General features: G+C 43.5%; 1 protein-coding gene and 1 pseudogene across 4 annotated transcripts; one reads left to right on the plus strand and one right to left on the minus strand.

Moving 5' to 3' along the window:
- The first annotated feature begins 1,087 nt into the window (after nucleotides 1-1,087).
- Nucleotides 1,088-27,352, plus strand: LOC144491383 (coagulation factor IX-like). 4 transcript variants are annotated; one of them, XM_078209126.1, is made up of 9 exons: nucleotides 1,088-1,536; nucleotides 8,480-8,575; nucleotides 9,831-9,991; nucleotides 10,974-10,998; nucleotides 11,733-11,846; nucleotides 17,153-17,287; nucleotides 21,373-21,557; nucleotides 24,618-24,735; nucleotides 26,622-27,352. In XM_078209126.1, the coding sequence occupies exons 2-9, from the start codon at nucleotides 8,506-8,508 to the stop codon at nucleotides 27,164-27,166; spliced, it is 1,353 nt and encodes a 450-aa protein (XP_078065252.1). In that variant the 5' UTR covers nucleotides 1,088-1,536; nucleotides 8,480-8,505; the 3' UTR covers nucleotides 27,167-27,352. The 4 variants fall into 4 exon arrangements, with proteins under 4 accessions (XP_078065252.1, XP_078065250.1, XP_078065251.1 ...); XM_078209124.1 differs by having other exon boundaries at nucleotides 1,089-1,536; nucleotides 8,476-8,575; XM_078209125.1 differs by lacking the exon at nucleotides 1,088-1,536 and adding an exon at nucleotides 1,554-1,601 and having other exon boundaries at nucleotides 8,476-8,575.
- Nucleotides 19,974-20,071, minus strand: LOC144491980 (U6atac minor spliceosomal RNA; annotated as a pseudogene).

A 27,352-nucleotide genomic window follows, 5' to 3' on the forward strand; every position in this document is an offset into this window, starting at 1 on the left:
GAAGGGCAATTCCCCAGGATGTATTTCCGGATGGTTCCCAGTGAAGGGCAATTCCCCAGGATGTATTTCCGGATGGTTTCCAGTGCAGGGCAATTCCCCAGGGCAAGTTTGACTTCCAGGCAATTGGCATGTTAAATTTACCTGGGACCTTCCAAATGGAATTCCCCCGTGTATTTTTGGGGTACCCCCCAATATGATGCTGGGAGCTTGGAAGGTAAAGCTCTTTGTATAACTGTTAATATGCCATCTCTCCATGGTGAGATGGTTGATTTTACATTCAAATTGTTTTCACAGAAATATGGGCCTCAGTTTTTCTTTTATCTAGTGACTAGAAAATCCATGTACACAGGTTGTTCAGTTGGTAAATTTTTATCTAATCAAACAGAACATAAGATGATAATTAACTTATTCCAAATATTGACTGACTCCGTCCAGCATGTACAATGTAATAACTTATTTTGAACACAAGAATACCACTTCCTGTGCTGACCCCTCATGTCATTGTTCACAGTTTCCTCTTTGCAAGTACTGTCTCGTGAGCCCATCTGGTTTGGGTCCCTCCATGCCACGCCAATTATGTGATGAGGCCTTTAGGTGGGCCTCAATCGGCCCAAGAGCAGGAAAGAGCCTTGGGAAGTTACTGCAATGATAGAGGGAGTGACGCTGAGAATCCATCCTGACTTAGAACTATACTGTCGTTCTTCACTATTATTGAGTTAAAATCTTGGAATTCCCTTCCTAACAGCACAGTGGATGTAGCTACACCACAGGGACTGCAGCAATTCAAGAAGGCAGCTCACTACCGCATTCTCAGGGGCAATTAAGGATGGGCAATAAATGTTAGCCCACAACCTGCAAAATAATAAATAATTGGTGACTAGCAAAGCACAAAAAGAGATCTGTGCGATTGTGGTGGATAGTCAGATAGAAAAGGAAAGCTTTTCTCAGGTTTGAAATGCAGCCAGAGGCCAAACAGAGGCTCATGGGTAACGTCCATTTGTCCTTCAACTTGGTGCAAAGCAGAAATTATGCAATGTTGCCCCATGTTATAACCATTGACAATCTATCTGTCCACTATCCCCCTCCTTAGATTATCACTCAGCTGGTTATTCTCCATTAATTTTACCACTTGTCTTGCACTCATTTCAATCTACGTAGATATGAAGTTGACAGGCAAGGAAAGATCAGCTGGAGCATCAAGACTGGACTTTTCCAACCACTAGTGTCAGCAATATATTGGATGGATGGGGAGAGAGAGGAAGGACATCACAGCTGAACATTAAACTAATACAGGAGCATGATTATGATTAGGAATCCAACACTATCTTTTCCTAATTTGGACAGGGAGACATAGTGCAGAACATTAATCAATGAATCCTATCAGCTACCTCAATCAGAGACCAGGGATTAAACCTGAGATACACGGAGCTACCAATTATCTTGTTATAATTTTATTGAGGCTCATGTCTGCTGAACATCCACTGGGGGAAAAAAACAGGCATTTGAAAGAATTGATTCACTGAGTCAATATTTGGGGTAAGTTAGTCATCAACTTATGTTTTGATTGAATAAATTGGAATTTAGCAGACGGACAGGAGACGGTAAGTACAAAACTTTCTTAATGATTGAATAAAAGATGAAACCTGATCAATCTCACTCTCAAACTGTCCTAATATGGAATCAGATTGCGGTGTCTCAGTAAGTGCAAAGGATCTGATCATTTCAATTTATAATTATTTAAACAAACAAAATAGTTTCTCCTCGTGTCTGCGTGGGTTTCCTCCGGGTGCTCTGGTTTCCTCCCACAGTCCAAAGATGTGCGGGTTAGGTTGATTGGCCAGGTTAAAAATTGCCCCTTAGAGTTCTGAGATGCGTAGGTTAGCGGGATTAGCGGGTAAATATGTGGGGGTAGGGCCTGGGTGGGATTGTGGTCGGTGCAGACTCGATGGGCCGAATGGCCTCCTTCTGCACTGTAGGGTTTCTATGATTTCTATAACAGAAGGGAGGTGCACTCATCTTTCCTATTTTGGAGTTTACTTGATTAATGTCTCTTGCAGTGGGAAGCTAAGGAAGTCCATATTTTAAAGAGCTCCCGTTTCAACACTAGATACAAAATATTCTAACTTATTCTGTGTCTGTTTTGAGAGTTTGATTTATTTTTATTGTGACAGTGTGGTGAGGGTGTAATTGAGATGCCAGGTTTAGAGGGTTTCAGGGCTTGATTCCCAGCTTGGGTCACTGTCTGCGTGGAGTTTGCATGTTCTCCCCGTGTCTGCGTGGGTTTCCTCTGGGTGCTCCGGTTTCCTCCCACAGTCCAAAGATATGTGAGTTAGGTGGATTGGCTATGTTAAATTGCCCCTCAATATCAGGGGACTAACTAAATATATGGGGTTATGGGGATAGGGCCTGGGTGGGATTGTGGTCGGCGCAGACTTGATGGGCTGAATGGCCTCCTTCTGCAATGTAGGAATCTACGAAACTCCATCGAATCACTTTCCCCATCATTTAAACATGGTTGGGGAAATCGCAGGTTTCCATTGGGGACTGTGCTCTGTGCTCCCAATGTGAACCCATTTAGTTTGGTTTTCATTTGGGTTTTAAGGACAAGCCTTGCACTTTAAACACTTCCCATAATTGGATGTTAGGGACCAGTCCGACTTGATGAGCAATACTTCTCCTTTGGATTAGAAACCCTTAATTCGTGTTTGTAGAGGTGACAAAGAGAAACATTTAAAGTTACAGCACAGGAAGCATTTGCATTTAGATAGCAATTTTCACATCTTTAGGATATCCCAAGCTGTTTTTGTCAGCCATAGCTCAATTAGCAGTGCTCTTGCCTCTTAGTCAGAAGGTGCTTGGCTCAAGTCAGAGACCTGGGTTCAAGCTGTCATGAACTGAAGCCAAGGCTGTGTCTGCCCTCTCCGGTGGATGGCACTATTTCAAAGAAGAACATGGTAGCTCTTGCCAAGGATCAGAGGGACATTGGGATACATATCCATCGATTCCTGAAGGCAGCAGGACAGTTAAGAAGGCAGATGGAATACTTGCCTTTAATGGCTGAGGTATAGAATATAAGAGCAGGGAGGTTATAAAACACTCGTTAGGCCACAATTCTGGCCACCAAACTAAGAGACAGATGTGATTTCACGAGAAAAGGTGCAGAGGAGATTCACCAGATGTTGCCTGGGCTTGAGCGCTTCAGCTATAAAGAGAGGCTGGTTAGGCTGGGGTTGTTTTCCTTGGAACAGAGAAAGTTGAGAAGAGGGGCCTGATCGAGGTGTACAAAATTATGAGAGGCATAGATAGGGTAGGTGGACGAAACTTTTTCAATTAATAGAAGGGTCAATAACCAGGGGGTATAGACTTAAGACATTTAGAGGGGATTTGAGGAAGATCATTTTCACCCAGAGGGTGTTTGGAGTCTGGAAATCACTTCCTGAAAGGGTGGTGGAAGCAGAGACCCTCACATTTAAAAAGCATTTAGGTGAGTACTTGAAACACCAAAGCATGCAAAACTACAGACCAAGTGCTGGAAAATGGGACTCGAATAGATAGGTGCTTGATGGTTGGTGCAGGCATGATGGGCCAAAGGACCCCTTTTTGTATTATAAAGCTCTATGACTCTCGGTCCTGGCCAATTTCTTAACCAAGAGCACAATAAATATCAGCCTAGATTGTACCTTGGAACTTATACCCACGGCTCTCAAACTCTTAAGTGAGAGCACTGCCACTCAGGCAAGCTGACACATTGGTGAGACTTTGTGCCAGTTGTGCTTGTGCCAATGTGAGCTCCTCAATTAGACATGGCTAAAAGGATGGATGTTATGCTTCAGTTATATAGAGCATTGGTGAGACCACATGTCGAATATTGTGTGAAGTTTGGTCTCTTGATTTGAAGAAGAATGTAAAAGGTAGTTCAGAGGAAGTTACTAGATTGATATCTGGAATGACCAAGTTATCTTATGAGGATAAATTGGACAGGCTGGTCTTGTTTCCACTGAAGTTTAGAAGAATGGCAGATGAGTTGATTGAAGTATATAAAATCCTGAATGCTATTGACAAGGTGGACGTGGAAAGGATGTTTCCTCTTGTGAGTGAATCTGGAACTGGGGGCACTGCTTTGAAGTTAGGACAGAGATGAGGAGATTTATTTCCCCTCAGTGGGTTGTGCGACTTTGGAACTCAGCCTCAGAAGGCGGAGGAGTTTGGGTCATGAATATTTTTAGGGTGGAGGTATATAGATTCTTGTTAGGCAAGGGAATCAAAGGTTATCCGGTATAGATGGGAATGTAGAATTCGAAACACCAATAGACCAGCCATGATACTATTGACAGGCGGTGTAGGTTCAAGGGGCCAAATGGTGTACTTCTGCTCCTGTTTCGTATGTTCGTATGTAATACAATTCCAACACATTGTTCCTAAATCTTTTTATGTTTTTTCTTCTAAAGTATTTATGTAATTCTCTCTTAAACAATGTTCTAATTTCTGTTTCACTAGTCCCTTGTGACAAAGCACTACAGGTTCCACTCATATAAACTCATGGCTCAGGTGTCATCTAGCTGCAGAAGTTTGGGTAATTGGGATCTAAGAATATATGAAATGGGAGCAAGGGAGGCCATTCGGTCCTTTGAATTTGCTCTGCCATTCAATAAGATCATTGTTAATGTGATCTGGCCTCAACTCCATTTTCCTGCCTTCCCCCATTCCCTTGATATCATGTTGTTCAAAAATCTATCCAATCAGCCTTGAATGTATTCATTGATTCAGTGTCCAAGTTCCCTGGGGAAGAGAGTTCCAAAGATTAAAGACCCTCTGAGAGAAGAATTTTGTCCTTATCTCCAACCTAAATGAGTGTGGTGAACCATAGATGGTTACCACTATGGGTACTGAACCATAGATGGTTAGCACTATGGGTACTTGTACATATGTTACTGTTGTCACTGTTGGGGTTAGGGTTGGGGTGTTCTACCTGTTGGTATTGTTCTGTGGTACACTCCGGTTGGCTCCGCCTACCTGCAGGAGTATAAAGGTCACTGCACTGCCTGGTGACCCTTTAGTCTGGGATTGTATTGTTATGCAGTATGCTCCATTCTTGTTACTAATAAAAGCCTTTATTTCCCGGGTACGATCCAGCCTCCCGAGTGATTTAATCGCGCATCAATGAGATAACCCTTATTCTGAAACTGTGCTACCGAGTTCTAGTTTTCCTCCCCGAGGGGAAGCATCCTCAAAGCATCTACCTAAGCACACCCAGTCAGAATCTTTTAGGTTTTATTTAGATCACCTCCCACTCTTCTAAACAGGAATGAGTTTGGACCCAACTTTCCTTGTAAGACAACTCTTTCAATTCGAGAATCAATGTAGTGAACCTTCTCTGAACTGCCTCCAAAGCAAGTATGTCCCGACTTAAATAAGATCAAAACTGTTCATAGTGCACCAGGTGTGGCCTCACTAATGCTCTGTACAATTGTAGCAAGATTTCTCTGCTCTTATACTCCAACCCCTTTGCAATAAAGGCATTTTCCTTCCGAATTACTTGTAACTGCATGTTAACTTTTTGTGATTTGTATACAAGGATAGCCAGATCCCTCTGCACAGCAGCATTCTGTTGCTCGCTCCATCAAACTTCCATTTGCCTTGAGCTTTCTTGTGAGTCGCTGTGAAAGTACAGGAGGCTTGTGTGGATTCATGACAGAAGCCTCAATTCAGTGTTTACATGGGTGTTGGGGACGGTCCTTGCTATTCTGCAGATTCTGATACATTGAACCTATGCCATAAGGCCAATCATTTGCCCTTGCAGCTAAGTATAATTCTGTCAATATACTGCAATCAAGTGTAGGTTTTAAAGTCCTACTCTCAGATCTTGTGCTGAGCTGGATTAAGGGGCAGTTATTTTCTTCCTTTGTATTGCCACTCTGCTCGCTTTTTTAGGATTACATTTTTTGATGTTGTTTTAGAATGAGGATATTCTCTTTAATCTTGAAAAGAGTTTGCCTTAAATAGGCAACAGCATTCAATCGATAGCATGGACATTAATTTGGAGTTACCCCTCGCACTTAGAGATGGAGGATGAAAAACGGTTATAAAAGCTCAGACCAGAAGCAGGCACACAGCCTGGTCTCTCTTCAATGGATTCATTTATAAGGTGTTAGCATCCCTGGCAAGACCAACTTTTATTTCCCATTCCTAAATGCCCTCAAGTTCATCCCATCATGTTAGCAACTTGAGAGCTGGTGCATTTTCCTTGTCTGCAAATGCTCTCTGCTACTCTGATCTTCCTTGGCCTGCAATCCTCAAGTGATCGATGTTACATTGACTAATTCCTGAGGCCTGTGTTTTCCAAATCCAGAGTGTCAGGACAAGTAGCATGCAAGTGGAGAGTGGGGAATGGATCAATGGATCTGCCTACCATGTGCAAGACTTACTGTTAGTAGGAAGCTGAAAGACATATCATTCATGAATATGAATTGCATTATGCCAATGTTAGAGAGAGAAAAGAGGAGTCTATCAGTAACAAAGCATCTTTTGAATGTGAAGCTGGTATAAGAGAGAATGTTTAAGTGAGTCTATGTCTTGAGGCATGTATTTGCAGCAAACTGCTATGAGACAACTGTGAGACAAGCTTATCTTAGTGAACTTCATTAGAGCGTTCATGTGAGTTTCTTCATCTGGGAGGATGGCCTCTTTATGGCAAATATTTACAGAGTTTGGATGGCACGGTAGCACAGTGGTTCGCACCGCTGTCTCACATCGCCAGGGACCTGGGTTCAATTTCAGCCTTGGGTGACTGTCTGTCTGGAGTTTGCAAATTCTCCCCATGTCTGCATGGGTTTCATTTGGGTGCTCCAGTTTCTTCCCACAGTCCAAAGATGTGCGGGTTAGGTGCATTGGCCATGCTAAATTTCCCCTTAGTGTCCAAAGATGTGTAGATTAGGGAGATTAGCAGGGTAAATGTGTGGGGTTACAGGGTTAGGGCCTGGGTAAGATGCCCTGTCGAAGAGTTGGTGCAGACTCAATGGGCCGAATGGCCGTCTCCTGCACGGTAGGGATTCTATGAGTTGTGGTCAGTCACCTCTACCTGGCTGTCGTGTCTGCAAGTCACTGTACCTTTTCAGCATTCAACAGACACTACACCTATGTGACTTTATGTAGATAATGTGCAGATTTTGTATCCAATGAGTTTTAAACAAATAAGATTGAAACATTTGACCTCAAGAGTTGAAACAGATAAAGTTTACCATCTCCAAATATGGAACCGCAGGAATGTTACAGTAGGTGGCACAAACTACGCTGATTTTACCTGCGAGGGTGTCCCAACTTGAAGCACCAGTTCGTGGTGGTGTATAGCTTTTGTTTGGAATGTTGTGAGGAGTCAGGTAAAACCCAGTGAAGAACCAGTCCAGTTGTTGTATTAACAATTATTAAAAATATTTATTAACTTAAAAGAAAAGAATATCACACAAAAAGGACTACAATACTTTAAGACACTTAAATATAGGAATAACTAAACACATCCACCATTTATGTTGAAATTATCCCTTGTTTCAAAATATATCTACAATCCCTGAACTCACTGGGCCTTATTTTATCATTTTGATTCTAAGTGCTGGGCGGGCTTGAAACTGGGAGTGTTTCAGATCCAACTTTTCGACCCGTTCTCAGGCGCCCCCATACGCAGTCTGCCTGAAAAAATATCATGATGTGGAGATGCCGGCGTTGGACTGGACATGCCATGGACTGGACAGAGACCACTCCATCTGACGAAGGAGCATTGCTCCGAAAGCTTATGGTATTTGCTACCAAATAAACCTGTTGGACTTTAACCTGGTGTTGTGAGACTTCTTACTGAAAAAATGTCAGCAGTTCGGAATCAGAAGCCCGCGAGCTTCATCACAGGCTGCAGAAGTCCGTGAGTTGGGCTTAACACGCCCGAAGTCCTGCAGCTCCGATTGGCGCCTCCAACTGCGCATGCGCTGAAAAAATGATAGAATGCTGCTCCCTGCCACATCTCTCCCGGGACAGATAATGCCTCCCCCTGGCCCCCACAGACATTGCCCCACCCCCACAACATTACTGACCACCCTATCCCCCCACCTCCTCCGTCACCCAGATTGATAACAGGCCCTGCCCCCCCCTCCCCCTCACTGAGCTCAGGCAGAGTGGCAGCAGACAACGCCCCCCCCTCCCCCCAACAATCTAAGTAATCTGTTTCTACTACTAGAGCAATTCACACCTGATCATCCTTAGATCTCTTATACCTTTGGAATACTCTGATCACTTTGAGAGGCTTGCCTGCCCTGGAAATGCTGGCTGTTACTGTTGCTGGGCAGATTTTTACATTTCAGGCCTTCTTAAAATTCTTGCGACTGCTGCTGCTAAGCAAAACCCTGACAATGGAATTAGGGAAATGGAATGACGTAAATGGTTTCACTGAATGGCAGGCTATGGTGTCTAATTATATCTTTGATTGTTCAGACAGGCTAGATTGGTTATCAGTCCCTGAAGATGGTGGGATGCTATTGGTGTTTGATGTTACTGATGCTGACGAGCTGTACGGGTGATGTAAAGAGCTCAGGTAGGTGCTGAGATCACACTGACCTTACTTTGAGTTGTCGGCCTATTAATGATGTGTTCAGAAATTAATGCATTAGGAAGAGGCATTTAACAGATTAACAAGAGGTTTCAGTGTTATTAATAGTGACATCACAAATTGATTTTACCATTAAACATTAATCATGTTGCTCAGGTTTTTGTAAGGTTTTTTGAATGGACACTTATGGACTAACATGAGAAGCCTACAATGGATTGTTACATGTTAAAGTACAAAGGGCACCAAAACGAGATTCAGAAGTGTATAGAGCTCATCCCAAAAATAAATTACTCTCATCAAACGCCCATTATCTCAAACATCAATCTAATCTTTCTCTCAATTTTTCCACATCATCTGTTTCTTTGACAGTCCAATTTCACCACCTCAGGCCTACTCTCAGGGGCCTGGCTGGGATTGCAAAGGGAAAAGCCTTTGTCCTTATACAAAAACAATGGTGGAGAGAAGGTTTCTGTTTGTTCACCTTCAGTTTCCAGTGTGTGCAGCCCAGGGATACGCGAGCATATCGCTGCCTCATGAACCTGGTAGTGGGACTTGGACCAGGGACAGCAAGTTGAAAATGAGCCTGAAAATGAAAGGGCCTTTTTTTGTCTCTTGACGCTTCAGGCCTGGACATTTACAGGCCTCTGACGCCCAATCCCAATTCTCAGTGCATAGCACTCCAGGGCTTTGACGTTGCAATTTTAATGGTCCAATCCACTAAAATCAGGCACACCACAACATGGAATGGCTGAAATGTGCTGTCTCCCACTGAGGGAACTGTCCACTGTGGCTACTTACTTCTGCTTTTAGTAGCTGACCCTGGTGGCTACCAAACCTAATAGTTTACCTTGAGCACAATGACAGGGAAAAAGTCCAGGAAACCACACACTTCATCACAGGCTGACAGGTAGGCGCAAGTAAATGAGGCTGGAAGTGACTGAGTGGGTGCATCACAAAGCAATTTGGGATGAATCTGGAAACTTAAGAAGAAGCTGTGTGAATTTGCAGGTTAGCAAAATTTCCTACTTCGCAGCAGAACTACAAATTAACCGAGTGCCCCAGTTTAACCCAAAGCTCAGGCGAGGCCAGGACTAATACCACTTCAGGTGTTATGATGTGGGGACTAGATGGATCATGCACTTGATCTTTATTAATAAAGGGTTTCAGCTAGAGCAACCTGAGCTGGCGATTGTAGTTTATTCCCGAACCCTGGCATCTCACTGCCGTGATATTTTTACAGTGTTTTACCAGAAAAATAAAGCAAACAGAGTGCTGAGAATTCAGAAACGTGCAAACTGGTTCTGGGAAGAGGTGAAACCAGGATCTCTGGAGCGAGAGTGCTATGAGGAATCCTGCTCATTTGAAGAAGTTGAAGAAATCTATAAAAACCGTGAGAGAACTGTAAGAACTTTTCACCTGAAAAATGGATATTCAATTTATTTTTTCATGGGATGTGCATGTCATTGACAAGGCCAGCGTTAGTTGCCCATTCCTAATTACCCTTGAGCTGATTGGCTTGCAGCCCATTTCAGAGGGTGTTTAAGAGTCAACCACATTGCTGTTGTAGGCCTGACCAGGTAAGGATAGTAGATTTCCTTCCTAAAGAACTCTAGTGATCCAAAGTGGTTGTTACAACAATTGATGATAGTTTCAAGGTTACCACTACTGAGATTAACTTTCTGTTCTAGATTTTTACTTAATTGAATTTAAATTCCGCCAGCTACCATGGTGGGATTTGAACCACTGACCCAAAGGCTTGGGCCACTGGTTTACTAGCCCAGTGACATTACCCCTATGCCACCAGCTTCCCTCTGTTTTTTTTATATGTTCCATTGTGAAGTCAAGATTCTGTAACCAATACCCAGCACTTGACATCATTTAAAACTCAATTTCCTGTCCCCGGTCCAAGTTCCATTCCCAGTTCCTTCTCCCTGACTCTATGTCTGTCCCCATCCGAGCAACCAATCCCAGTACCCCTCCCACTCCCAATGCTATTGATTGGTTTCTTTGAATTCTGTGTAAGAGCCAGTTCCCTCTGTACCATCCGGCCTTTCCCCAGGATCTCCCTGTGTTGAACAGAGGAACGTGTAGTTTGTTTCTGTTTCAGCTCAGCACATTGTGTGGATGCCAGAAAGGAATGTGCAGCTCTATGAAGACTATTTATTTTATATTGTACAGCAATTTAGTGATTGAATGTTCAGCTAATGGTGTTAAAACTAGTCTTAATCAAATTAGTAAATTGGAAGTAGCTAGCCGATCTTTATTTACCATATGTCTGGAGCCTTTGCCAGTGTAGCTCACAGTTCAAAGGTCCATCAGCACAACATTATGATTTTGATGAGTAAATTGCAAAAATTTTAACAAATTTATTTTCTTTCAACAGTTGGAGTTCTGGTTCTCATACAAGAGTAAGTGCTACCATTATCACTTGTGGTGATGTCCCTCCCATCTCGAAGACCTCTGACCAGCAAGCTACAGCCAATCATTGTGCCTAACCCCTTATAAAATGTCTCTTGGGTGCTAATCAAAGCCACCATCCCAGGAGAGACAGGAGACGATTCTTCTATTTCTGCAAAAGTTGCATAAAGCCACCTGGGCAGTTCTGCAATAATGAAAGATAGCTTATGACCACATCACTCATAATTGTATTCGTTCAACCAGTGATTCTTCAATGTGGAATGACTAAGCAAGAATTCACAATGGCAAAGACAATTAACCATAAAGATGTCAGCCCCAGCTTAATTAAACAATTAATGCTTTAAGCAACTCACTTTGTTTGTCCCAGACACTTGGACCTTTCAGCACCTTCCCCATTCAATCTATATGATCTGAATGGATGGCTTGTCAGCAGAATAATACTTGGTGTGACTTCAGTTACATGCTATTTTTAGCACTAAAATGCAAATTAATAATTCAAGAGACAAAAACAATACTTTGGCTTTAGGGAGAGAACAAACATTTTGGCAGATGTGGGAGGAAGTTACTGAATGCTGACCAAACCATTAGATCTTTCTTGAGTTCAGCCCAAGCTAAAGTCCATTTTTCAGAGTCCTCAGAGTTTACCATTCACTTATACTCTGCCACCTGTTATTAGATTCTTCGAGTGTTTCACTGAATGCTTTTCTCTATCTCCCTCTCACAGATCTGAATCCTTGTAAATCATCGCCATGCCTCAATGGCGGTTTGTGTAAGATCTCGGGCTACAATTACAAATGTCTTTGCCCTCCCCTATGGAAAGGAGAGTATTGTGAAATAGGTTTGTTGCTGTTTCTGATAATATATATCAACCTACCCTCCCAATAATGCGGATCATTGGGCTTTGTGTATATGTGGTGTTGTGTACAAATGTGTGCCTGTGTGAATGTGTATGTGAATTTTTTTATTCATTCCTAGGATGTGGGTGTTGCTGGCTTGACCAATATTTATTGACCATCCCTAGTTGCCCTTGAGAAAGTGGTAGTGAGCATTCTTCTTGAACTGCTGCACTTCAAGTGCTATAGGTACACACTGTGTTGTTAGGGAGGGAGTTCCAGGATTTTGATCCAGCGACAGTGAAGGAACGGTGACATATTTCTCAGTCAGGATGATGAGTGATTGGGAGAGACCTTCCCCTGCAAGCCACAAACCACCCTCACTTGGAACTATAACCAGGTGGTGGTCTTTCTATGCCTTTGTCCTTCTAGATGGTAGGGGTTGTGAGTTTGGAATGTGCTGTCAAAAGAGCCTTGATGAGTTCCTGCAGTGCATCTTGTCAATGGTGTACACAGCTGCCACTGTGCGTTGGTGGTTGAGGGAGTGAATGTTTGTACAAGCGGTACCAATCAAGTGGGCTGCTTTGTCTTGGATGGCGAGAAGCTTCTTGAGTGTTGGTGGGGCTGCATTCGTCCAGGCAAGTGGAGAGTATTCCATTGAACTCCTGACTTGTGCCTTGTCGATTGTGGAAAGGCTTTGGGGAGTCAGGAGGTGAGTTACTCGCTGCAGGATTCCTAGCCTTTGACCTCTCTTACAGCCACAGTAGTTAGATAGCTGGTCGAGTTCAGTTTCTGGTCAATGGTAACCCTCAGGCTGTTGACAGTGGGGTTTCAGTGATGGTAATTCCATTGAATGTCAAATGGGTGATGGTGGTTAGATCCTCTCTTGTTGGAGATTGTCATCACCTGGCACTTCTGTGGCTCAAATTTTATTTGCCACTTGTCAGCCCAAGCCCAGATATTGTCCAGGTCTTGTTGCATTTGGGCATTAACTGCTTCAGTATCTGAGGAGTCACAAATTATGCTGAACATTGTGTAGCCATCAATGAACACCCCCACTTCTGACCTTATGATGAAAGGAAGGTTATTGATGAAGCATCTGAAGATGGTTGGCTACCCTGAGGAACTCCTGAAGTGATATCCTGGAACTGAGATGATTGACCTCCAACAACCACAATTATCTTCCTTTGCGTTACGTATGACTCCTACCGGCTTAGACATTTCCCTGTTTCTCAGTGACTCCAGTTTTGCTCGTGCTCCTTGATGTCACACTGGGTCAAATGCTGCCTTATATCAAGGGCAGTCACACTCACCTCAATTCAGCTCTTTTGTCTATGTTTGGACCAAGGCTGGAATGAGATCAGGAGCTGAGTGACCCTGGTGGAACCCAAACTGGGCATCAGTGACCAGGGTATTGCGAAATAAGTGACGCCTGATAGCATTGTCGAAGATCCCTTCCATCACTGTGCCTGGTGACAATGTAAGAGTTTTAACAACACCAGGTTAAAGTCCAACAGGTTTATTTGGTAGCAAATGCCATTAGCTTTCGGAGCGCTGCTCCTTCGTTAGATGGAGTGGAAATCTGCTCTCAAACAAGGCACAGAGACACAAAATCAAGTTACAGAATACTGATTAGAATGCAAATCTCTACAGCCAACCAGGTCTGAAAGATACAGACAATGTGAGTGGAGGGAGCATTAAGCACAGGTTAAAGAGATGTGTATTGTCTCCAGACAGGACAGCCACTGAGATTCTGCAAGTCCAGGAGGCAAGCTGTGGGGGTTACTGATAGTGTGACATAAACCCAACATCCCGGTTTAGGTGTGTGGAACCTGGCTATCAGTTTCTGCTCAGCGACTCTGCGCTGTCATGTGTCATGAAGGCCGCCTTGGAGAGCGCTTACCCGAAGATCAGAGGCTGAATGCCCGTGACTGCTGAAGTGCTCCCCAACAGGAAGAGAGCAGTCTTGCCTGGTGATTGTCGAGCGGTGTTCATTCATCCGTTGTCGTAGCGTCGGCATGGTTTCCCCAATGTACCATGCCTCGGGACATCCTTTCCTGCAGCGTATCAGGTAGACAACGTTGGCCGAGTTGCAAGAGTAGGTACCGTGTACCTGGTGGATGGTGTTCTCACGTGAGATGATGGCATCCGTGTCGATGATCCAGCACGTCTTGCAGAGGTTGCTGTGGCAGGGTTGTGTGGTGTCGTGGTCATTGTTCTCCTGAAGACTAGGTAGTTTGCTGCGGACAATGGTCTGTTTGAGGCTGTGCGGTTGTTTGATGACATCAACAAGTTTCATCCCACCATCAGACTCACCATGGATTACTCTCCGGAATCGGTTGCATTCTTGGACACACGCATCTCCATTAAGGACGGTCACCTCAGCACCTCACTGTACCACAAGCCCACGGATAACCTCACGATGCTCCACTTCTCCAGCTTCCACTCTAAACACTTTAAAGAAGCCATCCCCTACGGACAAGCCCTCCGTATACACAGGATCTGCTCGGATGAGGAGGATCGCAACAGACACCTCCAGACGCTGAAAGATGCCCTCATAAGAACAGGATATAGCGCTCGACTCATCGATCAACAGTTCCGACGCGCCACAGCGAAAAACAGCACTGACCTCCTCAGAAGACAAACACGGGACACGGTGGACAGAGTACCCTTCGTCGTCCACTACTTCCCCGGAGCGGAGAAGCTACGGCATCTCCTCTGGAGCCTTCAACATGTCATTGATGAAGACGAACATCTCGCCTAGGCCATCCCCACACCCCCACTTCTTGCCTTCAAACAACCGCACAGCCTCAAACAGACCATTGTCCGCAGCAAACTACCCAGCCTTCAGGAGAACAGTGACCATGACACCACACAACCCTGCCACAGCAACCTCTGCAAGACGTGCTGGATCATCGACACGGATGCCATCATCTCACGTGAGAACACCATCTACCAGGTACACGGTACCTACTCTTGCAACTCGGCCAACATTGTCTACCTGATACGCTGTAGGAAAGGATGTCCCAAGGCATGGTACATTGGGGAAACCATGCCGACGCTACGACAACGGATGAATGAACACCGCTCGACAATCACCAGGCAAGACTGGTCTCTTCCTGTGGGGGAGCACTTCAGCAATCACGGGCATTCAGCCTCTGATCTTCGGGTAAGCGTTCTCCATGGCGGCCTTCACGACACACGACAGCACAGAGTCACTGAGCAGAAACTGATAGCCAAGTTCCGCACACATGAGGACAGCCTAAAGCGGGATGTTGGGTTTATGTCACACTATCAGTAACCCCCACAGCTTGCCTCCTGGACTTGCAGAATCTCACTAGCTGTCCTGTCTGGAGACAATACACATCTCTTTAATTTGTGCTTAATGCTCCCTCCACTCACATTGTCTGTATCTTTCAGACCTGGTTGGCTGTAGAGATTTGCATTCTAATCAGTATTCTGTAACTTGATTTTGTGTCTCTGTGCCCTGTTTGAGAGCAGGTTTCCATTCCATCTGACGAAGGAGCAGTGCTCCGAAAGCTCATGGCATTTGCTACCAAATAAACCTGTTGGACTTTAACCTGGTGTTGTTAAAACTCTTATTGTGTTTACCCCAGTCCAACGCCGGCATCTCCACCTGGTGACAATGTTAGACTATTCCTTGAATAGTTTGTGTGACAGCTCTCTCAATTTTGGCACTAACTCCCAGATGTTAGTAAGGAGTACATTGGAAGGTCGGCAGGGCTGAGTTTGCCATTTCTGGTGCCTAGGTCGATGTCGGGTGATCCATCCGGTTTCATTCCTTCTTGACTTTCCAGTGATTGAATACAACTGAGTGCCTTGCTGGGTTGTTTCAAAGGGCTTTTAGAGTCAACCATATTGCTGTGGATTGGAAGTTACATGTAAGCCAGACCAGATAAGTACAGCAGATTTCATTCACATAAGAGACTTTAGTGAATCAGATGGGTTTTTACAACAATCGACAATGGTTTCATGGTCATCATTCGACTTTTAATTCCAGGTTTTTACTGGATTCAAATTCCACCAACTGCTGTGTTGTGTTTTGAACCTGGGTCCCCAGAGTATTACCCTGGGTCTCTGGATTACTAGCCCATTGGCTCATGTGTGTGTGTGTCTGTGGACCTGTGAGTGCATGTGTGTTTGCATTTTTGTTTCAGTTGCTGCTCATTGCTGACCTTCCTCCACACATCATCCTCAAAAGAGACAGTGAGCTGTACCAGGGAGGTCTTGTGGCACAGTGGGCAGCATCCCTACCTCTGGCTGGAAGCTCTTGGTTCAAGTCCCACTCCAGGACTTGATGGCCACAGGAGCTGGCCACATAAATGGCCGAACAGTTTGATTTTCAGCCTGTAAATCCTTCCAATATGCCTAACAGCAGATGGGGAGAGCGGGAGACTTTCCTGGTCAGCCATACTGCAGAAGGCAACAGCAAACCACTGCCAAGCACAATCATGGACCTATCCAATGGAAATCCATGCTCATCAATGCCCTCTTAGGATGTGAGACCTGAAGGGTGAGCTGCAGCAGTATGACACAACATTAACACTCTTTAATTACCCTCTCACCGCAACTGCTTGATGCTCTGATTGTTAGTGGGTTGCACTACCACCAAAACTGGTGGTAGCACCTCCAGGAACATAGGACTTAGGAGCAGGAGTAGGCCATTCAGCCCCTCGACCCTGCTCTGCTGTTTGGTAAGATCATGACTGATCTGGTTGTGGTCTCAATTCTACCTTGTTGTCTGTCCTCCATAACCCTTGTCTATCAAAAATCTATCTAACTCTCCCTTGAATAAATGACCCAGCCCCCACTGCTTTCAGTGGAAGAGACTTCCACAGATTAATGATCTTCTGAGAGAAAAACATTCCTCACCCCCAAAAGTCCTCATTCGGCCCATCGAACCTGACAACAATCCCACTCAGGCCCTATCTACATAATCCCACCTATTTACCATGCTAATCCTCCTTACACTAAGGGGCAATTTACTATGGCCAATCAATCTAACCCGCACATTTTATATGAGTATGGGAGGAAACCGGAGCACCTGGAGGAAACCCACACAGACCTGGGGAGAATGTGCAAACTCCACACAGTTACAAGAAGGCCGGAATTGAACTCGGGTCCCTGGCACTGTGAGACAGTACTGCTAAACATTGTGCCACCATGCCACCCATATTTGTGCTGCCACTGCCCTTACATTCACACGGGGTTCATTGACTGATAAGTCACTGTGTAAACCTGATTATAAGCAGATATTTTTCCTGTGTTTGTGTATTATTCTTTAATTCAGAGAATCTGGATTGTAAATATAAGAATGGCTACTGTCAGCAGTACTGCAACTTTAACAAGGCAACACAAGTGGCAAAATGCAGCTGTGCAGATGGTTATCAACTGGATGAAGACCAGCAGAACTGTGTTAAAAATGGTACTGACTTCACCTGTCACTAACTCACATTTCACTAAATATTGATCATGGCCACAAGATGTATAACTGTTAAGAATTGTACAAACTCAAGGAGTATGATTTGATTTGATTTGATTTGATTTATTATTGTCACATGTATTAATATACCGTGAAACGTATTGTTTCTTGCGCACGATGCAGAAAAAACATACCGTTCATAGAGAAGGAAAGGAGAGTGTGCAGAATGTCGTGTTACAGTCATAGTTAGGGTGTAGAGAAATATCAACTTAATGCAAGGTAGGTCCATTCAAGAGTCTGATGGCAGCAGGGAAGAAGCTGTTCTTGAGTCGGTTGGTATGTGACCTCATACTTTTGTGCCTTTTTCCAGATGGAAGAAGGTGGAAGAGAGAATGTCCAGGGTGCGTGGTGTCCTTAATTATGCTGGCTGCTTTTCCGAGGCAGCGGGAAGTGGAGACAGAGTCAATGGATGGGAGGCTGGTTTGTGTGATGGATTGGGCTTTATGGTTTCTTGCGGTCTTGGGCAGAGCAGGAGCCATACCAAGCTGTGATACAACCAGAAAGAATGCTTTCTATGCTGCATTTGTAAAAGTTGATGAGAGTCGTAGCTGACATGCCAAATTTCCTTTGTCTTCTGAGAAATTAGAGGCATTGGTGGGCTTTCTTAACTATAGTGTCGGCATGAGGGGACCAGGACAGGTTGTTGGTGATCTGGACACCTAAAAACTTGAAGCTCTCACCCATTTCTATTTCGTCCCTATTGATGTAGACGGGAGCATGTTCTCCACTACACTTCCTTCATTGTTGTTGCACCAGTTCACCAGATTCTCATTCCTGTACTCTGTCTCATCATTGTTTGAGATCCGTCCACTACGGTGGTGTCGTCAGCAAACTTGAAAATCAAGTTGATGGGGAATTTGGCCTATCCTTACTGATTGTGGTCTGTGGGTTAGGAAGTTCAGGATCCAGTCGCAGAGGGAGGAGCCCAGGCCCAGGCCACGGAGTTTGGAGATGAGTTTTGTCGGAATAATTTTGTTGAAGACTGAGCTGTCGTCAATAAATAGGAGTCTGACATAGGTGTCTTTGTTATCTAGGTGTTCCAGGTTAAGTGCAGGGCCAGGGAGATGGCATCTGCTGTGGACATGTAATGGTGGTAGGCAAACTGTAATGGATTCAGGCAATCCAGGAAGCTGGAATTGATTCATGCTATGACTAACCCTTCGAAGCACTTCATAATGATGGATGTCAGAGCCACTGGACTATAGTCATTAAGACACAATGCCCGGCTTTTTTTTTGGTACCGGCAAACATGAGGCAAACTTTATAGTTTGAGGGAATCAAGCCTTTGATTTGACCTTTGGATAAGTGTTCGAACACCAAATAACCCCTAAATTGGAGACAAGTTGGGACTTGTGCCGCTTCCAAAGTCACCCCCACCCCACACCGCTGCTCACTGATTACAGCTTATGGTGCAACTCCCAAAGTTTCCTGACATTTGCTGTGAATTATCACAATTTTAGGGATATGTGGGGAAAGAAGGGAACTTGTGCAGAAATGACTGGATTGACAAGCTACCTACCACCTTCAGTGCAGCGGTATGATTACTGACCACCACAGCCTGTTCGAACCTTGGTGTAACCAGCAGCCAACAGCTCAATAAAAATCACAAAATATGATCAGATGCTGCATGAAACATGAAAGCATTTGAGCCTTTAGGAACCTAGAAACATTGATTTCAGCAAAACAACTGGCATAGGGTGAAACAAATAAAGCAAAAAGTGCTGGAACCTCATGTCAGGTCAAATGCAATTTACATTTCCCTTGTTTTATCTGTTAAGTAAACATTCTGAAGTTTTGCATGGTTTACAGGAGATTAAATGAGTTGAGTAGCATTCTGTGATGGGACAGATTGGACAATCTGTGGGTTTGATGTGGTAGATTGGACAGTTTTTCGGTCAGGTGAGGTAAATTGAACAGGCTGTACATTTGGTGGGATGCATTGATCAGTCCAGTGTTTGATGGACCTTTAGATTTTATTTAATGCATGCTTCGTAATGTAACACTTTCTGCTTTTCAACCTTATACTTATGCCCTGACATTTGCTGCTGGATTTTCATTCGACAAGGGTTAACGATTGTCATCCATTAAAACAGTTGGCAAGTTGCTGGAGATTCTTTGTAGGTTTCATAGAATCCCTGCAGTTCAGAAGAAGGCCATTTGGCCCATTGAGTCTGCACCGACCACAATCCCACCCAGGCCTTATCCCGATAACCCCATGCATTTAAGCTATCTAGTCCCCCTGACACTAAAGGATAATTTAGCATGGCCAATTCACCTAACCCGTACTTTTTGGACTGTGCGAGGAAACCGGAGCACCAGGCATGGGGAGAATGTGCAAACTCCACACAGGCAGTTACAAAAGCCAGGAATTGAACTCGGGTCCCTGGCGCTGTGAGGTAACAGTGCAAACCACTGTTCCACCGTGCCGTCCAAACGAGTCCTTAGAGAAAAACATAGTTAGATGCCACTAAGTAGATGGCAATGCCTTAACCATTTAATGGTTAAGTATGCGTAGGTTAGCGGGATTAGTGAATTAATATGTAGGGATATGGGGGTAGGGCCTGGGTGGGATTGTGGTCGGTGCAGACTCGATGGGCCGAATGGCCTCTTTCTGTACTGTAGGGATTCTATGATTCTATGATCTATGATTTGTGTGTTGTAAGGCCATTAGGGCCCCTTCCACCCTTATCAGGGGGAGTGCTCACCTTCTCTCCTTTCATATGCCTTAAAGATGCCTTAAATAGTTGTTGGAGAAACTGAAGTTAGCTTGGCCATTACACAAGCTAGTTATGAACTCAAGAGGGAAGTTAGGGGAGAGCAATGCATATGACTGTGTGGCATGTAGTCAGAAATGTGTGTTAGTTTGAGATAGATCATGCAGCCATTTCCCTGTCAAGGCTATGTACCCAATCCATGTCATTCTAGTTGGCATTTTACGATAGTTTTTGAAATACAGTTGCAGATTTTAATCTGACCCTTGATATTGAAGCAGAATTTCTACCCAATCTCTAGTCGCCCCAGCATCGTGTCTTTGGTTGTGTTAAATCTTTAGCCACCAAATCTAACTAAATATGATCACAAGCATAATGTGCTAATCCATAGAATCAGATTTAATTAACTTAACCAACTTGATCAATTGGGCCAGTGGGCTGACGAAAGGCAGATGGAGTTTAATTTAGATAAATGTGAGGTGATGCATTTTGGTAGATTGAACCAGGGCAGGACTTACTCAGTTAATGGTAGGGTGTTGGGGAGAATTTCAAAACAAAGAGAGCTCGGGGTACATGCTCATAGCTCCTTGAAAGTGGAGTCACATGTGGACAGAGTGGTGAAAAAGGCATTCAGCATGCGTGGTTTCTTCGGTCAGAACATTGAATACAGGAGTTGGGACGTCTTGTTGAAGCTGTACAAGACATTGGTAAGGCCACACTTGGAATACTGTGTACAGTTCTGGTCACCCTATTATAGAAAGGATATTATTAAACTAGAAAGAGTGCAGAAGAGATTTACTAGGATACTACCAGGACTTGATGGTTTGAGTTATAAAGAGAGGCTTCATAGATTGGGACTTTTTTCTCTGGAGCATAGAAGGCTGAGGGGTGACCCTATAGAGGTCTATAAAATAATGAGGGGCATAGATCAGCTAGAAAGTCAATATCTTTTCCCAAAGTAGGGGAGTGTAAAACTAGAGGGCATAGGTTTAAGGTGAGAGGGGAGAGAGACAAAAGTGTCCAGAGGGGCAATTTTTTCACACAGAGGGTGGTCAGTGTCTGGAACAAGCTTCCAGCGGTAGTAGTAGAGGCGGGTACAATTTTGTCTTTTAAAAAGCGTTCAGACAGTTACATGAGTAAGATGGGTATAGAGGGATATGGGCCAAGTGTGGGCAATTGGGAATGGCTTAGAGGTTTAAAAAAAAGGGCAGCATGGACAGGTTGGGCCAAAGGGCCTGTTTCCATGCTGTGAACCTTTTTTCTTGCTGCATCCCTCCTATTCCATCTAATTTGTTTGTCTTCTGTGTTCAATTCCAGTTAAATATCCATGTGGGATGATACCTCTATATGGATTACAAACTCGCTCATTGGAAGAGGAACTTTCTCTCAATGAAACGGACACTGACTCCGACTACTTAACAAAGTTAAATTACACAGAAGCCGATACCCGGACACGCATTGTTGGTGGAAGCATTTGCAGACGAGGTTTCTGTCCTTGGCAGGTGAGATAGAAGTTCTAAATTGATATCAACCCATCCACTTCAGATATTCTGTGAGCCATATTTGTGCATCTATTGGTGGAGATGGGAGTTTGGATGTGTAAAGTCTAGTTAAATTTTGTGGAGATGCAGTTTCTATTAAGAATAAAGGGCTGACTTTCCTGTGATTAGCATCCTTAAAATCCCTACAGTGCAGAAGGAGACCATTTGGCCCATCAAGTCTGCACCGACTTTCCGACAGAGCATCCCAACCAGGTCCTATCCCCCTAATCCCACATATTTATTCCGCTAATCCTCCTGACATATGCATCTTGTGTCACTAAGGGACAATTTAGCATGGTCAATTCACCTAAGCTGCACATCTTTGGACTGTGGGAGGAAACCGGAGCACCCAGAGGAAACCCATGCAGATATGGGGAGAACATGCAAACTCCACACAGTCACCCAAGGCAGAAATCAAACATGGGCCCCTGCTGCTGTAAGGCAGCAGTGCTAACCACCGTGCCACCATGCCGCCTTGAATGCATGTTCAAGGAACCTGTATTCCCTAAGTGCTAACATATGAAATATAGGCTGAAACTAGTAATGCTTACAGAATGAGACAGAAGTGGGAGGAGTACCTCATCCTTTCTGCCTCATTTTTCTGTTCTTTTTCCCTACTAGGCACCCATTTGGAGACCCTTTTCTGATTAGACTCTCTGTCAGGGGCAGGGCTTGTGCACCCATGAACAGCGATTGCATTAGCACTTTCGACATCACAATTGTAACTACACTTCAAGAGTAAAAGTTGACTTTGGGATGTCCTGAGATTGTGAAAGATTCTATAGAAATACATGTTTTTCAAGTATTTCTCTCACATGACATCAAGATACTGAAAGTGACAGAAGCTAACTTTAGTCATCAGTGTATCATTGCCCAAATACACAGGAAATGTTTCTTCACAAACACAAAACCAATTTTAACCTTTCATAAATGTATTCTCCACCTTATTTTAAATGGATTGATCTGCGCACTAGTCCCTCACCGAGAAACTTGAGGGCCTTAAATGGACAATTACCAGTCATGGTAGTTGTTGCCACCTTCTACATAGATGGAAATTTAAAGCATCAACATCACCACAGAGCTTCTCATCAGATCCTGAGGCACACCCTCGAACTCCGCCTCAGAAGAAATTCGTAGACAACCCACAACAGTACCATTAGTTTTTGCCTGAAATTGTTCTTTATTCGCAACTTGTTCCCAATCTGCTTAAAGTCAGCTACCTGCACAACATTGGGACATGTTATCTGATAAACATGATATCTGGGTTTCACTGTACTTCATCATGCCAACACTTCAACTGTGCTTGCAATGACAGCCAATAACAAATGAGAAGAAGTATGTTCTCGAGCAGGGCCCCCAGCATTTGCTGTGATATATCATGTGAGCAGAAATCTTTCAATACCTGGACTGAAACCATATGAGGGAATTAAAGATTTAGAAGTAATGGTCCCAACTTGGGGATCATTGTAACATCCTCGTGCTTTTATTCTTCTCATGCTATTCTCTCATTCACTCACACACTTTGTCCTCCCAAACGCTCTCAGTTTGCTGAGTATCTCATCTTCAGCTCCCTGAATATCACCCATATAGTGTTGAGTATTGCATACTCATTTCCCTGAATAGCAAATACTAAGTTTAATGAGTATTGGATGTTCAATTCTTTGAATATCACGCACGCAATTTCCTGAATATCATACTCCAGTCCTTGAACATTCCATGCCGAGCTCCCTAATGATTACACATTCAGCAGTTGACTGTATCCTTTCCTTGCAGTATACTACCTTATTTATATTATGAGCAGGACAAAGTATGATGAGGAGCAGCCATTTCAGTAGTACTTGATGGCTGCTGCTTTGAAACTCAAGGACCTTTAACAGAAACAATGCAATGAGTCTTATGATCAGTGCACTTTCATAACAATTTGAAAGATGTATTCACACGATGCATTGTGATGAGAGGGAGTGCATTTGAGCAATTGGCAACAAATAGACATGGTATGAGCAGCTTCCTGATCAACACACCTCTCCCTTCTGGTGTATAACCCAAGGATGAAGGAAATGGAAACTATAATTTACATTTTGTTTTAGTTCAAGTTATGACCAACTTCCTGGCTTTGACTAACCTAGTGGGGTTGTTAAGTTTCGTCCATTGTTGGGCTGCAGGCCTCGGATGGTGCGCAATGTGGTGCTCTTGGCTACTGCACTTCACTATATTTACCTTCCATCCCAAAGATTTTATTTCTGCGTTGCCTAATTTCAGACAACAAAACCCTTCAACTCTGAAAGTTTGGGGATTCTATTCCTGGAGAAACAGTTTGTAGTTGGTTCACCAACAAAATGGCTAACTGGCCCTTTTACTGCAGCCACTCGTACAGATGTTGCACCTGATTTGCCTCCACCATCCAGCATCACTTCACCCTCTCCTTCCCTCCCTCAAATGTGCCTTCTCCATGGAAAGCTGGGAGCCTGGCAAAAATAGTGCACTTGCAGCAGTAATGAAGATTTGATTAGCAGCAAGAAATCACTTCACTTTTGGAAAGGACTCAGCTTTTGATTAAAATCCCAGGTGCACAAAGCCCCAACCCAGAAATGATACCATTAATTCTCAGCTGATGATTTTCTCTGTATAACCCACCTGGTCTAAACCCAAGCATGTGCTCACTTTAATTTTCCTCCTTTTTAAAAGAAATTATGGAATTCTTTTTTCAAATAATACCAATGTATTCTTTCAACAATGGTTTGTAGCAGAGAATTGCATATTTTAATTAACATCTGTGGATATAACTTTTTTCTCAATCTCTCCTTTAATTCTTCTTCAATCTTAAATTGGGGCTCTCCTGTTAACCATATTGTTGAGCAGCAGATACAACCAATCACTCCTTACTCTGAATGAATCCTTCAGAACCTTAAATCTACCACTTCATCCTTAACCTTCTTAGCTGTAAAAAGACCAAACATGAACTAGTTTTATTTTACACACAGTACTGAGAGACATTATTGACTCCATTTTTGCTGTTCTTAGGTGTTGATAAATAATAAGGATGATTACGGTTTCTGTGGTGGGACTTTGATTAACAGTCGTTGGGTCGTGACTGCAGCTCACTGCTTTGATTCAATATTGCCACACTCTGTTACAGCAGGTAAGAGGCACATATATGGTCCTTTTTAGTTGTACCAATCTCCAAAATCAGCCTTTAAATTCAGTTATGATTTTCCTTCCACACTTCTATCTCACTTCCACTGCATGTATCTGTTTTTCACTTGTCTTTTATTCTCTCCCCTGCCCCTTGAACTTGTCACTTGTCACTCCCCCGGCAATCACAATTTTCCTGTTTCAGCTCAACCTGTCCCCTTTCTCCTTCACTTCTGTCTCTTCTATTTATCTTTTACTTTCATTTGACTTTTCCTTCTCCATTCCTCTCCCTCTCTTGGCTCTTTTGCAGCTCCTGTTTCTCTTTATCTTCCTCCATTCCTGTCTTATCCTTTACGTCACTTACTCTGCATTACATTTCTCTCTGTCCACATCTTTTCTCAGTCACTCATTCTGCTCCACTATTTTTTCTTCCCTTTGATGCTTTCTCTTGTCTCTTTCTTAATCTCTCCTGCATTTATCTCTGTCATTCTTCCATTTAGCAAATGCAAGATAATGTAGGAAAATGTGAAGTTATGCACTCTGATGGGAAAAATAAAGGAGCTGAATACAATGTAAATGTTGAAAACCTGCTGAGAGCAGCAGCATCGAGGGATTTGGGGGTCCTTAAACGTAAATCACAAAATGCTAACATACAAGTTCAACAGGTCATAGTGCAAGAGAAAGGAGATGGAATATAAAAATAGGCAAGTTTTGCTAAAACCATGCAAGGCACAAGTTAGACCACACCTGGAATACTGTGAACAGTTTTGGCCCCCTTGTCTAAGGAAATATATGCTGGCACTGGAGACAGTCCAGGGAAGGTTCATTAAGGTGATCCTCGGCATGTTAAGAGGAGTGATTGGGCCTGTACTCATTGGAGTTTAGAAAATGAGAGGTGGCCTTATAGTGACATACAGGATTCTTAGAGGGCTTGACAGGGTAGATGCTGAGAGGTTGTTTCCTCTTGTGGGAGAGTGGCATAATCTCAGAGTAAGGTGTCAACCATTTAAGAAAGAAATGAGGAGGAATTTCTTCTCTGAGGGTAGTGAATCTCTGGATTTTTTTTACCACAGAGGGCTGTAGAGGCTAGGATGTTAAGTATGTTCAAGGCTGAGATAGACAAATTTTTAATCAGTCAGGGAATCAAGGGTTATGGAGATAAGGCAGGGAAGTGGAGTTGAGGATTATCAGATCAGTCATGCTCTCATTGAATGGCGGAGCAGACTCGATCGGCCGAATGGCCTAGTTCTTATGGTTGTTTCTTCAGTCTCTCAGCTGTCTCATCCTTACACACCTATTTCTCCTCCTTTAATTCTGTTGCTCCATCATGTCCCTCTCATTCACTCCTGTCTCTAGTCACTTGTCTTTCTTTTCTTCATTGTTGTACGCCTCTTTCATTCACTCCCATCTCTCCTCATTATCCCCCCCCCCCGCCTTCTCAATTCATTTACCACAGCTTGCTTCCTTTTACAGTTCTCTTTGTTTTCTCTGAGGTGATTATTTCCATGCCAACTACTTTTTATCTCATTCTTCACATCATACTTTCAGCTAACCCAACACAGAATAGGTATGGAAAATTCTCAGCTGTGGGGTTCAGTTGCTAACTCATTGTTTTGATTAGATGTCAGAGAAGTTAGGAAGTATAAAGGAACAGTGAAGTTGACTTTATTTTGACACCTAAAAATGCATATTTTAAAGACTATTTCAGATTATATCAAAGAATATTACAGCACAAAAGGACACCATTTTCATAGGCGTACAATTTTTTATTTTTCCTTTTTGAAAGTGACAATTGAATCTGTACTTACCACCCATTCAAGTAGCACTTTCCAGATCATAACTACATACATTATATGATAAAAGCAGCTTCTGAAACTGCTCTTACTCCACCAGGTGAATTTGACAAACTTCGAACGGAGATCTGGGAAGAGAAGGTTTTAGTGAAGAAGTTTCTGATCCATCCTCGATACGATCCAGTAATATATGACAACGACATTGCCCTTCTGTATTTGAATCAGTCTGTAAATTTTAGTATTTCCATTGCTCCAATTTGTCTGCCCAACTATAACTTGGGCCAACTCCTACTGCAGGGTGGGAAGGTGGGGATGGTGAGTGGCTGGGGCCTGACCTATGTAGGAGGCAGGTCGTCACGATTCTTGAGACGGGTCCAACTTCCATATATTGAACAGGAGACTTGCATCAAATCGACAAATTTGTCAGTTACAGGTAATATGTTCTGCGCTGGGTTCAAAGATGATGCAATGGATTCGTGTCGAGGGGATAGTGGAGGACCCTATGCTGCTTTGTATCGACAAACATGGTATTTGATTGGTGTAATTAGCTGGGGTGAGGGCTGTGCCAGAGGAGGAAAATATGGTATGTATACTAGGGTTCCTGGCTACTTATCATGGATACATGCGACTTTATCAGAGTACTGAGATGTTGAATTCTCTGAGCAGTCACCAATTATTGTGAATGAACAGAATGGTAGCACAAGAGAAAGACAGAAGCACTGGGTTACACATTGTGACACTGGGCAGCAGGTCTCAAAACTACCATTTAACTTTATTTAGAAGATTAGCCCCCAGTAAAATGGCTTGAGCTTGTTAATTTATCAACCGGTA

The sequence above is a fragment of the Mustelus asterias genome, chromosome 3, assembly GCF_964213995.1.
Source record: "Mustelus asterias chromosome 3, sMusAst1.hap1.1, whole genome shotgun sequence".
NCBI classification, from domain to species: domain Eukaryota; kingdom Metazoa; phylum Chordata; class Chondrichthyes; order Carcharhiniformes; family Triakidae; genus Mustelus; species Mustelus asterias.

Excerpts from the sequence above, each read along its gene's own strand:
- LOC144491383 (XM_078209126.1), top strand. The coding sequence starts at position 8,506 with ATGGTGGGATGCTATTGGTGTTTGATGTTACTGATGCTGACGAGCTGT. Across the intron at positions 21,558-24,617 it reads GAGGTTTCTGTCCTTGGCAG|GTGTTGATAAATAATAAGGA; the intron begins GTGAGATAGAAG and ends TGCTGTTCTTAG. Across the intron at positions 24,736-26,621 it reads GCCACACTCTGTTACAGCAG|GTGAATTTGACAAACTTCGA; the intron begins GTAAGAGGCACA and ends TTACTCCACCAG.